The 14,185-nt window shown below is 44.2% G+C and overlaps 1 protein-coding gene across 1 annotated transcript in view; it reads left to right on the top strand.

Annotated features, from left to right (window-relative positions):
* LOC128696511 (43 kDa receptor-associated protein of the synapse) overlaps positions 1 to 14,185 on the top strand; it is a 519,541-nt gene that overhangs the window by 222,653 nt on the left and 282,703 nt on the right. Inside the window, exon 2 of the mRNA XM_053787791.2 lies at positions 10,370 to 10,892. Coding sequence (XP_053643766.2) covers positions 10,697 to 10,892 — 196 coding nt within the window. The 5' untranslated portion in view covers positions 10,370 to 10,696. The remainder of the gene's footprint in view (positions 1 to 10,369; positions 10,893 to 14,185) is intronic.

The following is a 14,185-nucleotide window of genomic DNA, read 5'->3' as shown; positions in this document are numbered from 1 at the left end:
AAAAATTCTGTTAGCAAAAATTCTGACGTGATGAACCAGTTCTGACAGCATATTTGGAATCTACATTCTTTGCAGTTGTGTCACCTGTTTGATTAATAATGCCTGAAAAAAATTCTGTTAGCAAAAATTCTGACGTGATGAACCAGTTCTGACAGCATATTTGGAATCTACTTTCTTGACTTACTGAACGACACATTTGAATGTACAGAAACATGGACGGAAGACTTGAACTGTGGTCCCTGGATGTAGCAGACCCTAGAGTGTTACCACTGTGGTCCCTGGATGTAGCAGACCCTAGAGTGTTACCACTGTGGTCCCTGGATGTAGCAGACCCTAGAGTGTTACCACTGTGGTCCCTGGATGTAGCAGACCCTCGAGTGTTACCACTGTGGTCCCTGGATGTAGCAGACCCTAGAGTGTTACCACTGTGGTCCTTGGATGTAGCAGACCCTAGAGTGTTACCACTGTGGTCCCTGGATGTAGCAGACCCTAGAGTGTTACCACTGTGGTCCCTGGATGTAGCAGACCCTAGAGTGTTACCACTGTGGTCCCTGGATGTAGCAGACCCTAGAGTGTTACCACTGTGGTCCCTGGATGTAGCAGACCCTAGAGTGTTACCACTGTGGTCCCTGGATGTAGCAGACCCTAGAGTGTTACCACTGTGGTCCCTGGATGTAGCAGACCCTAGAGTGTTACCACTGTGGTCCTTGGATGTAGCAGACCCTAGAGTGTTACCACTGTGGTCCTTGAATGTAGCAGACCCTAGAGTGTTACCACTGTGGTCCCTGGATGTAGCAGACCCTAGAGTGTTACCACTGTGGTCCCTGGATGTAGCAGACCCTAGAGTGTTACCACTGTGGTCCCTGGATGTAGCAGACCCTAGAGTGTTACCACTGTGGTCCCTGAATGTAGCAGACCCTAGAGTGTTGCCACTGTGGTCCCTGGATGTAGCAGACCCTAGAGTGTTACCACTGTGGTCCCTGGATGTAGCAGACCCTAGAGTGTTACCACTGTGGTCCTTGGATGTAGCAGACCGGCCTAGAGTGTTGCCACTGTGGTCCCTGGATGTAGCAGACCCTAGAGTGTTACCACTGTGGTCCCTGGATGTAGCAGACCCTAGAGTGTTACCACTGTGGTCCCTGGATGTAGCAGACCCTAGAGTGTTACCACTGTGGTCCCTGGATGTAGCAGACCCTAGAGTGTTACCACTGTGGTCCCTGGATGTAGCAGACCCTAGAGTGTTACCACTGTGGTCCTTGGATGTACTCACGAACCTTACAAAAAGATTTTACAGATTACACTTCTGTGACTGGTCTGTACCAGCGATGCCATCTGTGGCACTACTGTCTCCTCCCACAGCCACATAAGCTTTCATAGTAAACCATACCACGGGCGGGGATAGAACCCGCGATCAGAGAGTCTCAAAACTCCAGACCGTCGCGTTAGCCACTGGGCCACGCTAGCTGGAGATTCGTCTGTAAAAAGTTGCATTTATGGTCACAGTCCCCTCAAGGAAGGTTCCTTGATGTTGGTGAGGGGCTCTTGATTTAGGAAATTGGATCTGTACTCCAGTTCCCCGAATTAAGCCTGAATGCCTTCCACATCCCCCCCCAGGCGCTGTATAATCCTCCGGGTTTAGCGCTTCCCCCTTGATTATAATAATAATAATATGGTCACAGTGGTGCCTATGCTAACCTTCCTATGGTGTAGAAATATACCTAGTTGGATGAATCTTATAGTGGATAGCTGGCCCAGTGGCTAACGCGACGGTCTGGAGTTTTGAGACTCTCTGATCGCGGGTTCTATCCCCGCCTGTGGTATGGTTTGTTTGCAATCGTGTCATTACGATTTCGTGAGTCATTTAGTCAGCTTTCAGAGTACATCTGTTATCATATCCCTCAAAGACATACTCCACATGTCGAAAGGAATGAGTAACCAATCTTATGTTTATTGAACGATGGTCTTTCATTACGACTTATGTTGAACTTAAGAACTTTTTTTAAGACACTGGCCGTCTCCCACCGAGGCAAGGTGACCAAAAAAAGAAGAAACACCTTCACCAACACTCACTCCGTCACTCTTTTGCCAGAGTGGAGCCAATAGTACAGTTCAAAACTGCAGATATCCCCGCCCCTCCTTCAGAGTGCAGACACTGTACTTATCACCTCCAGGACTCAAGTCCGGCTAACCGGTTTCCCTGAATCCCTTCACACATACATACATACATATATACATACATACATACATACATACATAAATACATACATGTATATACATACATACATACATATACCTCAGTAACAGATGAAAATTATATTAGCTGAACACTGTTTATTATAAGTTCAGAAAATAAAAATTACTTTGAGCTCAAACAAGTGACAGAGAACGGGGAGCTCGAAGTAGAGTGAGCAAGGAGCAGTAGAGATCTGTCATCTTTCTTATCTTAAGGTAAAGATCTGAGCCTTAATACCCGAAGTAAGGAAATTGAAGCTTAATACCCGAGGTTACGAACCTGAACCTTAACGTCAGGTCCACATAACTAAGTTCTGTTTTTTTTTCAAAGAAAACGAGCCAGGGAGGAGACATGGGCTTGACGTACAAGATACACCGAGAAAGTACAATTAAAGTTGGAGAACAATTAAGAGAGAACACAAGTGAAGGCTTAACCGTGTTGCACTCATAGAGTTGCACTCGATTAATAGAACACAAGAGCTGTTCTCAGCTTTGTATCCGGTAGCCCTCATTGATTCATGTTCAGAGAGTAGCACTTGAGAGTGGTACTCAAAGAGATGTACTCAAAGTTGTACTCAGTAGGACTCTTAGCTGTACTCGGTAGCACTCCGACAGTTGTACTAGCATAGTTGTGCCTAGGGAGTAAAATGTTTCACCCAAGACTGCACTCAGACATTAGCACTCAAGAGAAAGCACAGAGAATAGCACTCAAGGAGTCGTACACGAAAATAGGAGAGAGGGAAGAGAGGAAGAAGTAATCTTGATGTTAATGACACAGATGAAGGAAGCAAGGAGTATAAGAACTAGAAGGAAAGAGGAGAGTGATCGAGAGAGAGAGAGAGAGATAGAGGGAAAAAGAGTAGTAGAGGAAGTGATGGTGATCGTAATGTTATTAAAATTATTATTATTATTATTATTATTATTATTATTAGTAGTAGTAGTAGTAGTAGTAGTAATAGTAGTGGTAGTGGTGGTGGTAGTAGTAGTGGTAGTAGTGGTAGTAGTAGTGGTGGTAGTAGTAGTAGTGGTGGTGGTGGTAGTAGTAGTAGTAGTAGTAGTAGTTGTAGTAGTAATAGTAGTAGTGGTAGTAGTAGTAGTGGTGGTGGTAGTAGTAATAGTAGTAGTTGTAGCAGTAGTAGTAGTAGTAGTAGCTTTAGTTGTAGTAGAAGTAGCACTAATATAGTAGTTGTAGTGGTAGTAGTAGGTTTAGGAGCAGTAGTAGTAGTAACAGCTTGGGTAGTAACAGTGGTAGCAATAACTTGGGCACTTGTAGCAGCAGTAGTAGTAAAGGTAGAACTAGTATAGTAGTAACAGTAGTAGTAGTGGTGGTAGTAGCTTTAGTAGTAGAAGTGATAGTAGTAAGGAAAGTAGTGGAAGGATTGAAAGAGAGAGAGAGAGAGATAAATAGGGAAGCAGCAAGTGGAATAAGATATCTCATAAATATAAGAAATAAAGGAATAATTGCAGAAGGAGGAAGAAGAGGAGGAGGAGGAAGAACGGGATCAATACAGGAGGATAATAATGATAACGTATGGGAAAGGCGAGGAGACAAGAAGTGAGAATAAACTGAAGAAGCTAGGAAGGAGTGAGGAAAATAAGAACTGAGAAATATAAGGGAATAAATTATCTTGCAAACGAAGATAATGATTAATAAAATAAAGACTTAATGGAAAGGAATTATTATTATTATTATTATTATTATTATTATTATTATTCTTAGTGCTGTTGTTGATACTATTATTGTCGTTGCTACTGTTGTTGTTAATGTTCTTGCTGCTCTAACTGTTATTATTTTATTATTATTATTAATTATTATTATTATTATTATTATTAATTATTATTAATTATTATTATTATTAATTTTATTATTATTATTTTTATTATTATTATTATTAGTAGTAGTAGTAATAGTAGTAGAATTATTATTTTTATTGTTGTTGTTGTAGTTATTATTAATAATATTATTATTTATAATTATTATTATTGTTATTTTAATATTTTTGCTGTTATTATCATCAATTTTTTCCTTATTATTATTAATATAATTATATTATTATTAGTATTATTATTATTGTCATCATGATAATCTTTATTATCATCATCACAACAAGTCACAGGGAAGCGCCAAACCCATAAGGATTATCCAGCACCTGGTAAATGGAAAATAATCAGGTTTGATCCGAGGAAGTGGAGGGTAACTCCAGTTTTTATCTTAAAATTTCTCCATGCCTTGAAGGGCAGTGATAATACAAGTATTGTGAACACTGGTACTGTTCCAAGGTTTGTTGTACCTGGCTGTGAACAACAGGTATTGTGAACACTGGTACTGTTCCAAGGTTTGTTGTACCTGGCTGTGAACAACAGGTATTGTGAACACTGGTACTGTTCCAAGGTTTGTTGTTCCTGGCTGTGAACAACAGGTATTGTGAACACTGGTACTGTTCCAAGGTTTGTTGTACCTGGCTGTGAACAACAGGTATTGTGAACACTGGTACTGTTCCAAGGTTTGTTGTACCTGGCTGTGAACAACAGGTATTGTGAACACTGGTACTGTTCCAAGGTTTGTTGTACCTGGCTGTGAACAACAGGTATTGTGAACACTGGTACTGTTCCAAGGTTTGTTGTTCCTGGCTGTGAACAACAGGTATTGTGAACACTGGTACTGTTCCAATATTTGTTGTTCCTGGCTGTGAACAACAGGTATTGTGAACACTGGTACTGGTCCAAGATTTGTTGTTCCTGGCTGTGAACAACAGGTATTGTGAACACTGGTACTGTTCCAAGGTTTGTTGTACCTGGCTGTGAACAACAGGTATTGTGAACACTGGTACTGTTCCAAGATTTGTTGTTCCTGGCTGTGAACAACAGGTATTGTGAACACTGGTACTATTCCAAGGTTTGTTGTACCTGGCTGTGAACAACAGGTATTGTGAACACTGGTACTGTTCCAAGGTTTGTTGTACCTGGTCGTGAGGGTACAGTTTCAGTCACTGCACCATCAATAAAGAAGTTAAAAAGGTTAAAGGAATAAAGTATACAGCAAATGTCTACATTTTTGTTCTCATATGTTACTACCACCAATATTACCAGTGAATTTACCAGAGTCCATAATATGAGCAGATTACAAGAGAGAACGAGATTGAATACTCTCACTGACTGCAGCTTATGTACCCATACAGAGGACAGAACTCTAGTATATGTTAATCTGGTGGAACCAGTTGAGGGACTGACCCCAAGGCTGTGTCTATTTACAAAGTAAGCTAGCTTGGAGCTCACATCCCCCCATACAGAGGACAAAACTCTAGTATATGTTAATCTCCTGGAACCAGTTGAGGGACTGACCCCAAGGCTGTGTCTGGTTACAAAGTAAGTTAACTTGGAGCTCACATCCCCCATCTCCCCTCCTCTCACTACTATTAATTGACTTATACAGAATGTAGTTATCCTTGCATGAGACTGAAGGCTCTTACATCCTCACCGGTAATTAGCTACCATGGTTTAAACTCAGTATTGATAATTCATGACGTGTGGTTGTGTGTCATTCACGACGAATAAATACGACACACTCGACGAACGCTACAGCACGATACAACAGGAAGGGGAAAAAGTAAGATAAATAGAGAAAAATGAAGGCGGTAACCGGGGAAAGAGCAATGAATAAGGCTGAGGGAGCAGGAATAATAGTAGGAGAGGGAAGTAATGTGACAAAGGGAAAGATAATGATGGTAGGGAGAGAAAGAGAAAGGATTAGAGTTATACTCACAAAAATGCGCTAAACTTGTGTCTCATTTTGTAAACACAACACTCGATAGAAGTGAGAAATATGTTATAAGTACAGTAAGAATTATATGTGGGAAAACATGAGAAACTTTTCTTCGTCAGTGTGAATTTTTTGTGACTGATTTTTTTATTTGTGATTCTTTGTTTGTGATTCTTTGTTTGTGAGTCCTTGTGATTTTTTGTGAGTCCTTGTTATTCTTTATTTAGGATTCTTTGTTTGTGAGTCTTTATGACTTTATTTGTGATTCTTTGCCCGGGACTCTTTGTGAGTCTGTGGGATTCTTCGTGATTCTGGGATATTTTGTGAGTCTTTGTAAGTCTTTATGAGTTTCTCTTTATGAGTCTTTGTGAGTTGACGAGTGTAGTTGATCACTGAGGCAGTGTTGTACATTACCAACAAGGTGATGAATACGACACGTGTGTAACACTTGGGTATCTTTATATTAACGACTTTTCATCAGTCAATGCTTATTACATGGAGACAATAGGGCATGAGGTAATCAGTCCCTCAGCCTTGAGAAAGGTGATCACTTCCAATAAGTGTCAGGGGCCCAAGACTGTTCAACTGCCTCCCAGCATTCGTAAGGGGGTCAACCAGTAGACCCCTGGTTGTCTTCAAGGAGCTGGACAGGCACCTAAAATCAGTACCTGGCCAGCCGGGTTGTGGTTCGTACGTCGGAATGCGTGCGGCCAACAGTAGCAACGTGATTGATCAGGCCCTGGTCCACCATGAGGCCTGGTCACAGACCGGGCCGCGGGGGCGTTGACCCCCGAAATCTTCTCCATATATACCTTAGTTTTGATGAATGACACCCATCAAGACTATGGAACTCAGCGTCAACCTCTAGACTGTGTACTTCATGTTCTACTGTCGCCTCTTAACAAGGGGGTGTGGTGTGAGCAAGGGGGTGTGGTGTGAGCAAGGGGGTGTGGTGTGAGCAAGGGGGTGTGGTGTGAACAAGGGGGTGTGGTGTGAGCAAGGGGATGTGGTGTGAGAAAGGGGGTGTGGTGTGAGCAAGGGGGTGTGGTGTGAGTAAGGGGGTGTGGTGTAAGCAAGGGGGTGTGGTGTGAGCAAGGGGGTGTGGTGTGAACAAGGGGGTGTGGTGTGAGCAAGGGGATGTGGTGTGAGCAAGGGGGTGTGGTGTAAGCAAGGGGGTGTGGTGTGAGTAAGGGGGTGTGGTGTGAGCAAGGGGGTGTGGTGTGAGCAAGTAGGGTGTGGTGTGAGGAAGGGGGTGTGCATAGTGTGAGAAAGGGGGTGTGGTGTGAGCAAGGGGGTGGGGTGTGAGCAAGTGGTGTGGTGTGAGCAAGTGGTGTGGTGTGAGCAAGGGGCTGTGGAGTGAGCAAGTGGTGTGGTGTGAGCAAGTGGTGTGGTGTGAGCTAGGGGGTGTGTAGTGAGCTAGGGGTGTGGTGTGAGCTTGTGGTGTGGTGTGAGCAAGGGGGAGTGAGCAAGTGGTGTGGTGTGAGCAAGTGGTGTGGTATGAGCAAGTATTGTGGTGTGAGCAAGGGGGAGTGAGCAAGTGGTGTGGTGTGAGCAAGGGGGTGTGGAGTGAGCAAGTGGTGTGGTGTGAGCAAGGGGGAGTGAGCAAGTGGTGTGGTGTGAGCAAGGGGGTGTGGAGTGAGCACGTGGTGTGGTGTGAGCAAGGGGGTGTGGAGTGAGCAAGTGGTGTGGTGTGAGCAAGGGGGTGTGGAGTGAGCAAGTGGTGTGGTGTGAGCAAGGGGGTGTGGAGTGAGCAAGTGGTGTGGTGTGAGCAAGTGGTGTGGTATGAGCAAGTGGTGTGGTGTGAGCAAGGGGGGTGTAGTGGCAGTGTTTCTCAACCTATTCTAGGTAGCGTCCACTATCACAGTTAATTCTTATCTCCGCCCCACCTTCCTTCCTTCCTTCCTTCTTTCCTTCCTTCCTTCTTTCCTTCCTTCTTTCCTTTCTTCCTTCCATTCTTCCTTCTTTCCTTTCTTCCTTCCTTCTTTCCTTTCTTCCTTCTTTCCTTCCTTCCTTCTTTCCTTCCTTCCTTCTTTCCTTTCTTCCTTCCTTCCTTTCTTCCTTCCTTCTTTCCTTTCTTTCTTCCTTCCTTCCTTTCTTCCTTCCTTCTTATAAAATTCTGTATATAAAATCAGTAAAAAAATATTTAAATAGCAAAATTGAGTAATTTTATAATTTTTAAATATTCAAAAGAGTCTTTGTAAGGACTAAATAAAAAATATGCTTTATTTTTGTTGTGGGTTCTCGCCCCCCACTGGAAATTACTAAGCAGCCTGGGGGTAGCGAGCGCCCCCTTCCCGGTTAAGAACCGTTGGACTTGAGTGATGGTGACCTAGATAGAAGTCAAGAAAGCTACCATTAACAGATACTCTCCCTCTCTCACCCCCTCCTCACATCCTCCCTCTCCCCCTCAGACTCTTGACTCCTTCTCTCCCTTACATCCTCTATCCTTCCCTCCTTCTCTCCTTTACATCCTCTATCCTTCCGTCCTTCTCTCCCTTACATCCGCTATCCTTCCTTCCTTCTCTCCCTTACATCCTCTATCCTTCCCTCATTATCTCCCTTACATCCTCTATCCTTCCGTCCTTCTCTCCCTTACATCCTCTATACTTCCCTCCTCTCCTTTACATCCTCTGTCCTTCCGTCCTTCTCTCCCTTACATCCTCTATCCTTCCCTCCCTTCTCTCCCTTACATCCTCTATCCTTCTCTCCCTTACATCCTCTATCCTTCCCTCCCTTCTCTCCCTTACATCCTCTATCCTTCTCTCCCTTACATCCCCTATCCTTCCCTCCTCTCCTTTACATCCTCTGTCCTTCCGTCCTTCTCTCCCTTACATCCTCTATCCTTCCCTCCCTTCTCTCCCTTACATCCTCTATCCTTCTCTCCCTTACATCCTCTATCCTTCCCTCCCTTCTCTCCCTTACATCCTCTATCCTTCTCTCCCTTACATCCTCTATCCTTCCCTCCCTTCTCTCCCTTACATCCTCTATCCTTCCCTCCTTCTCTCTCTTACATCCTCTATCCTTCCCTCCTTCTCTCCTTTACATCCTCTATCCTTCCCTCCTTCTCTCCTTTACATCCTCTATCCTTCCCTCCTTCTCTCCCTTACATCCTCTATCCTTCCCTCCTTCTCTCCCTTACATCCTCTATCCTTCCTCCTTCTCTCCCTTACATCCTCTATCCTTCCCTCCTTCTCTCCCTTACATCCTCTATCCTTCCCTCCTTCTCTCCCTTACATCCTCTATCCTTCCCTCCTTCTCTCCCTTACATCCTCTATCCTTCCCTCCTTCTCTCCCTTACATCCTCTATCCTTCCCTCCTTCTCTCCCTTACATCCTCTATCCTTCTCTCCCTTACATCCTCTATCCTTCTCTCCCTTACATCCTCTATCCTTCCCTCCCTTCTCTCCCTTACATCCTCTATCCTTCCCTCCTTCTCTCCTTTACATCCTCTATCCTTCCCTCCTTCTCTCCTTTACATCCTCTATCCTTCCCTCCTTCTCTCCCTTACATCCTCTATCCTTCCCTCCTTCTCTCCCTTACATCCTCTATCCTTCCCTCCTTCTCTCCCTTACATCCTCTATCCTTCCCTCCTTCTCTCCCTTACATCCTCTATCCTTCCCTCCTTCTCTCCCTTACATCCTCTATCCTTCCCTCCTTCTCTCCCTTACATCCTCTATCCTTCCCTCCTTCTCTCCCTTACATCCTCTATCCTTCCCTCCTTCTCTCCCTTACATCCTCTATCCTTCTCTCCCTTACATCCTCTATCCTTCTCTCCCTTACATCCTCTATCCTTCCCTCCTTCTCTCCCTTACATCCTCTATCCTTCCCTCCTTCTCTCCCTTACATCCTCTATCCTTCCCTCCTTCTCTCCCTTACATCCTCTATCCTTCCCTCCTTCTCTCCCTTACATCCTCTATCCTTCTCTCCCTTACATCCTCTATCCTTCCCTCCTTCTCTCCCTTACATCCTCTATCCTTCCCTCCTTCTCTCCCTTACATCCTCTATCCTTCCCTCCTTCTCTCCCTTACATCCTCTATCCTTCCCTCCTTCTCTCCCTTACATCCTCTATCCTTCCCTCCTTCTCTCCCTTACATCCTCTATCCTTCCCTCCTTCTCTCCCTTACATCCTCTATCCTTCCCTCCTTCTCTCCCTTACATCCTCTATCCTTCCCTCCTTCTCAATCCTGCCACCAAGACTTATTATATATTCTTCTCTCCCTCAATGAGGTTGGTGAAGGGTTCTTGATCACAGGAGTCAGAGCTCTTCTTCCCTGTCGTTGGATTAAACTTGAATACCTTCCATTCTCCAGCTGTAACGTTACCCCTACGGGTTTAGCGACCCCCCATGAATATTAATTGTGTTTCTCTTTCTTTGCAGGACGAGTGTTTGAGAACACATGAGAGGAATGTGTTTATGACGGAGCACCAGTGCTATGTGCCAGGCTAGTGGCACTCCCCAGGCTAGTGGCACTCCTCATGCAAGACCACCAGCCAGCACTGGCACCGCTACACCTCTAGCAGCCGCGGTGCTAAACCCTAAGGGGCAGCTAGAGGCCGCGTCGCTACGACAATGTACCTCCCCGGCCAGAGTTCGTAGCAGAGACACGCGACGGAGGATGATAATGGTGGTAGCCTGAGGCAGTGAAGGAGAGGAGGAGGAGGAGGAGTAGAAGAAGAAGGAGGAAGAGGAGGAGGGCCAGTCATAATGTTGGGTGGAGGGCCGCCCAGGGCGCGGCGGGCGCCCCTACAGCGCTCAGACACCGCCCCTGAGGAACTGGAGCTGGAGAAACGTCTGGAGGCGGAGTGGCGAAGACGATCCCTGGCCAGGGCTAACTCCGCTGACCGGCCCTCCTCTGTGGCCCAGCCTCGCACCGCTTACACCCTCCCAGCAGCCTTCCCTGGTACGTTGACCAACACCTGTCTTCAATACTACACCTGTATCACAACTGTGTTCCTGGCACACCTGCGTTCCCTAGTACACCAGTGTCCTCTGCTACTACACCTGTGTTTCCTAGTACACTTGTGTTCCCTAGTACACCAGTGTCCTCAGTTACTACACCTGTGTTCCCTAGTACACCTGTGTTCCCTAGTACACCTGTGTTCCCTAGTAAACTTGTGTCCGTTGCTACTTTACCTGTTTCCTAGTACACCTGTGTCCGCTTTTACTACACCTGTGTTTCCTAGTACACCTGTGTCCGCTGCTGCTACACCTGTGGTCCCTAGTACACTTGTGTCCGCTGCTACTACACCTGTGTTCCGTACTAGACTTGTGTTTCCTAGTACACCTGTGTGTCTGCTGCTACTACACCTGTGCTCCCTATTGCACCTGTGCTCCCTAGTACACCCGTGTTCCGTACTACACCTGTGTTCGCTAGTACACCTGTGTCCTCTGCTACTAAACCTGTGTTTCCCAGTACACATGTGTTACCTACCACACCTGTGTTTCCTAGTACACATGTGTTACCTACCACACCTGTGTTTCCTAGTACATATGTGTTACCTACCACACCTGTGTTTCCTAGTACACCTGTGTCCTCTGCTATTACCCGTTTATCACAACTGTGTTCTCAGACTCTAGACCTGTATCATACGTGTTTTCTTTGGTGCCACACCTGTACTATACTTGTTTTACCGAGTACTATTCAGCTGCAAGTCTCTTCTCTCTAGTACCACATGTTCTTTCTAGTACCTCACATGTTCTCTCTAGTACCACATGTGTTCTCTCTAGTACCACATGTGTTCTTTCTAGAGTCTAATACGTCACTTGTTGTGTCAAGAACTACACTTGCAGTTCAAAAGTTATACTTAACATTACACCTGCACTACACATATTTTCACCTCTCTCTCTCTCTCTCTCTCTCTCTCTCTCTCTCTCTCTCTCTCTCTCTCTCTCTCTCTCTCTCTCTCTCTCTCTTCATCTAAAGAAACAACTTTTTATTTTACATTGTTCTTCTTCATTACATTACTGATTGTGCAAAATTCGCTATACAAGATGAAAAACAACCACGAGGGGAGTTGAATGATAGCTCTAGGCCTTTAGTGTTTCAAGCAACACATCAGGAGACTGCAGTGTTGCAGAAAAGAGGAGGTCCAAACAAATGCGATCATAAGGAGCGCCTTTGCAAAGGTGACCTAGGAAAGCACGACCCCCGCCTTCCATCCACTACAGATTTATACCAAGTCCAAATCATTCTGTTTTGTTCCATCTCTCTAAATGTCCGAACCTCCTCAACATCCCTCCTCATCCCTCTGGATATTACTTTTAGAAGCCCCACACCTTCTAATCTCCACGCTATGGAGTCTCTGAATAATATTCACACCACACATTGTCGTCAGACACGACATCTCCACTGCCTCCAGCCTTCTACTTGTTGCAACATTCACCACCCCATGTTTCACACCCATATAAGAGCGTTGGTACTACTAAACTCTCATACATTTCCCTCTTTGCTTCCATGGATAACATTCTTTGTCTCCACAAACTTCTCAGTGCTCCACTCACCTTTTTCCCCTCATCGTCACTCATAGACCTATCTGCTGATAAGTCCACTCCCAAATATCTGCATACATTCACTTTCCATATTCCATCCCTCCAGTCTGATATCTTATCTTTCTTTACTTAAACTTTGTTATTCTTTTCACCTGACTCTTTCATATGTTCACTTTTAATTTCCTTCTTTTACTTACTCTCAGAAACTCGTCCACCAACCTCTGCAAGTTCTCTTCAGCATCTCCCAAAAGCACAGTGTCATGGGCAAAAAACAACTGTGACAACTCCCACTTTGTGTTAGATTCTTTATCTTTTAAAATTTAATCCCACACCTCTTGCCAACACCCGATCATTCACTTTTCTTAAAACCCCATATGTAAATATATTGAACATCTGGCTCTTCCTCACTCCTACAAGATGTTATACCTCCATGGCTAATGCACGAAATCACAGCTTCCCTGTCTTCATCAACATTTAAGAGTTCCTCAAAATATTTCTTCCATCTTCCCGATACCTCCAACTTTCCTTCTAATAACTCTTCTTTTCTATTTTTATCTGTCATATTTATTCGTTCCCTAGGATTTTTACACTTATTAATTTTTCTTATTCTTAACCGAATTTGTAGACAGCATCTCACCCACTTTCTCATTTGCTCTCCTTTTACATTCCTTCACAACTCTCTTAACCTCTCTTTTTCTCTATATATATTCCCTCCTCCTTATATCATTTCTACTTTGCAAAAACCTCTTGTATGCTAACTTTTTCTCTCTTAATACTATCTGTACCTCATCATTCTGCCAATCGCTCCTCTTCCCTACCGTACCCATCCTCCTGTATCCTCAAACTTCTGCTGAGCACTCTAACACTGCATTTTTAAATCTACCCCATACCTCTTCAGCCTCATTGCCTACACTCTCACTAGCCAGTCTTTCTACCAATAGTTACTTATATCTTACCCTAACTGCCTCCTCCTTTAGTTTATAAAACGTCACCTCTCTTTTACTTTCTGATACCATTCTACTTGTACCCCATCAACCTTTTACTGTCACTATAGCTATTACTAATAATGATATATATGTTGCTTATCTATAAACATGCACATCCTGATGTCTACGCATCAACCTTTTATCCACTAAGACATAGTCCATCAAAATACTATCATTACGCCCTACATCATATCTCGTGTACTTATTTATCTTTTTTTTTAAATATATATTACCTGTTACCAAACCTCTTTCTATACAAAGTTCAATCTAAGGTCCCCATTATCATTTACCCCTCTCACCCCAGACTTACCTACCTCGTCCTTTGTAACTGTTTCTCCCACTTTCGCATTCAAGATCCCCTGCCACAGTTATTCTCTCACTTGGTTCAAAACCCCCTATACGTTCACTTAACATCTAAAAATATCTCTCTCTCTCTCCTCTGTCCCTCTCTTCTCCAGGTGCATAAACAGTTATTATGACCCACTTTTCGCATCCGACCCTTATTTTAATCCACATAATTCTCGAATTTATGCATTTATATTCCCTCTTTTCTTGCTCTAACTGATCTTTCACCATTATTACTACACCTTCCTTAGATCTAATTCTCTCAGATACTCCTGACCTAATCCCATTTATTTCTCCCCCTTCAGTTTTGTTTCGCTTAGAGCCAGGGCATCCAACTTCTTTTCATTCATAACACTAGCAGCCATCTCTTTCT

Source organism: Cherax quadricarinatus, chromosome 47, assembly GCF_038502225.1.
Source record: "Cherax quadricarinatus isolate ZL_2023a chromosome 47, ASM3850222v1, whole genome shotgun sequence".
Classification (NCBI taxonomy): Eukaryota; Metazoa; Arthropoda; class Malacostraca; order Decapoda; family Parastacidae; genus Cherax; species Cherax quadricarinatus.
The sequence above is the reverse complement of the archived record's forward strand: the minus strand, read 5'-3'. Positions and strand labels throughout refer to the sequence as shown.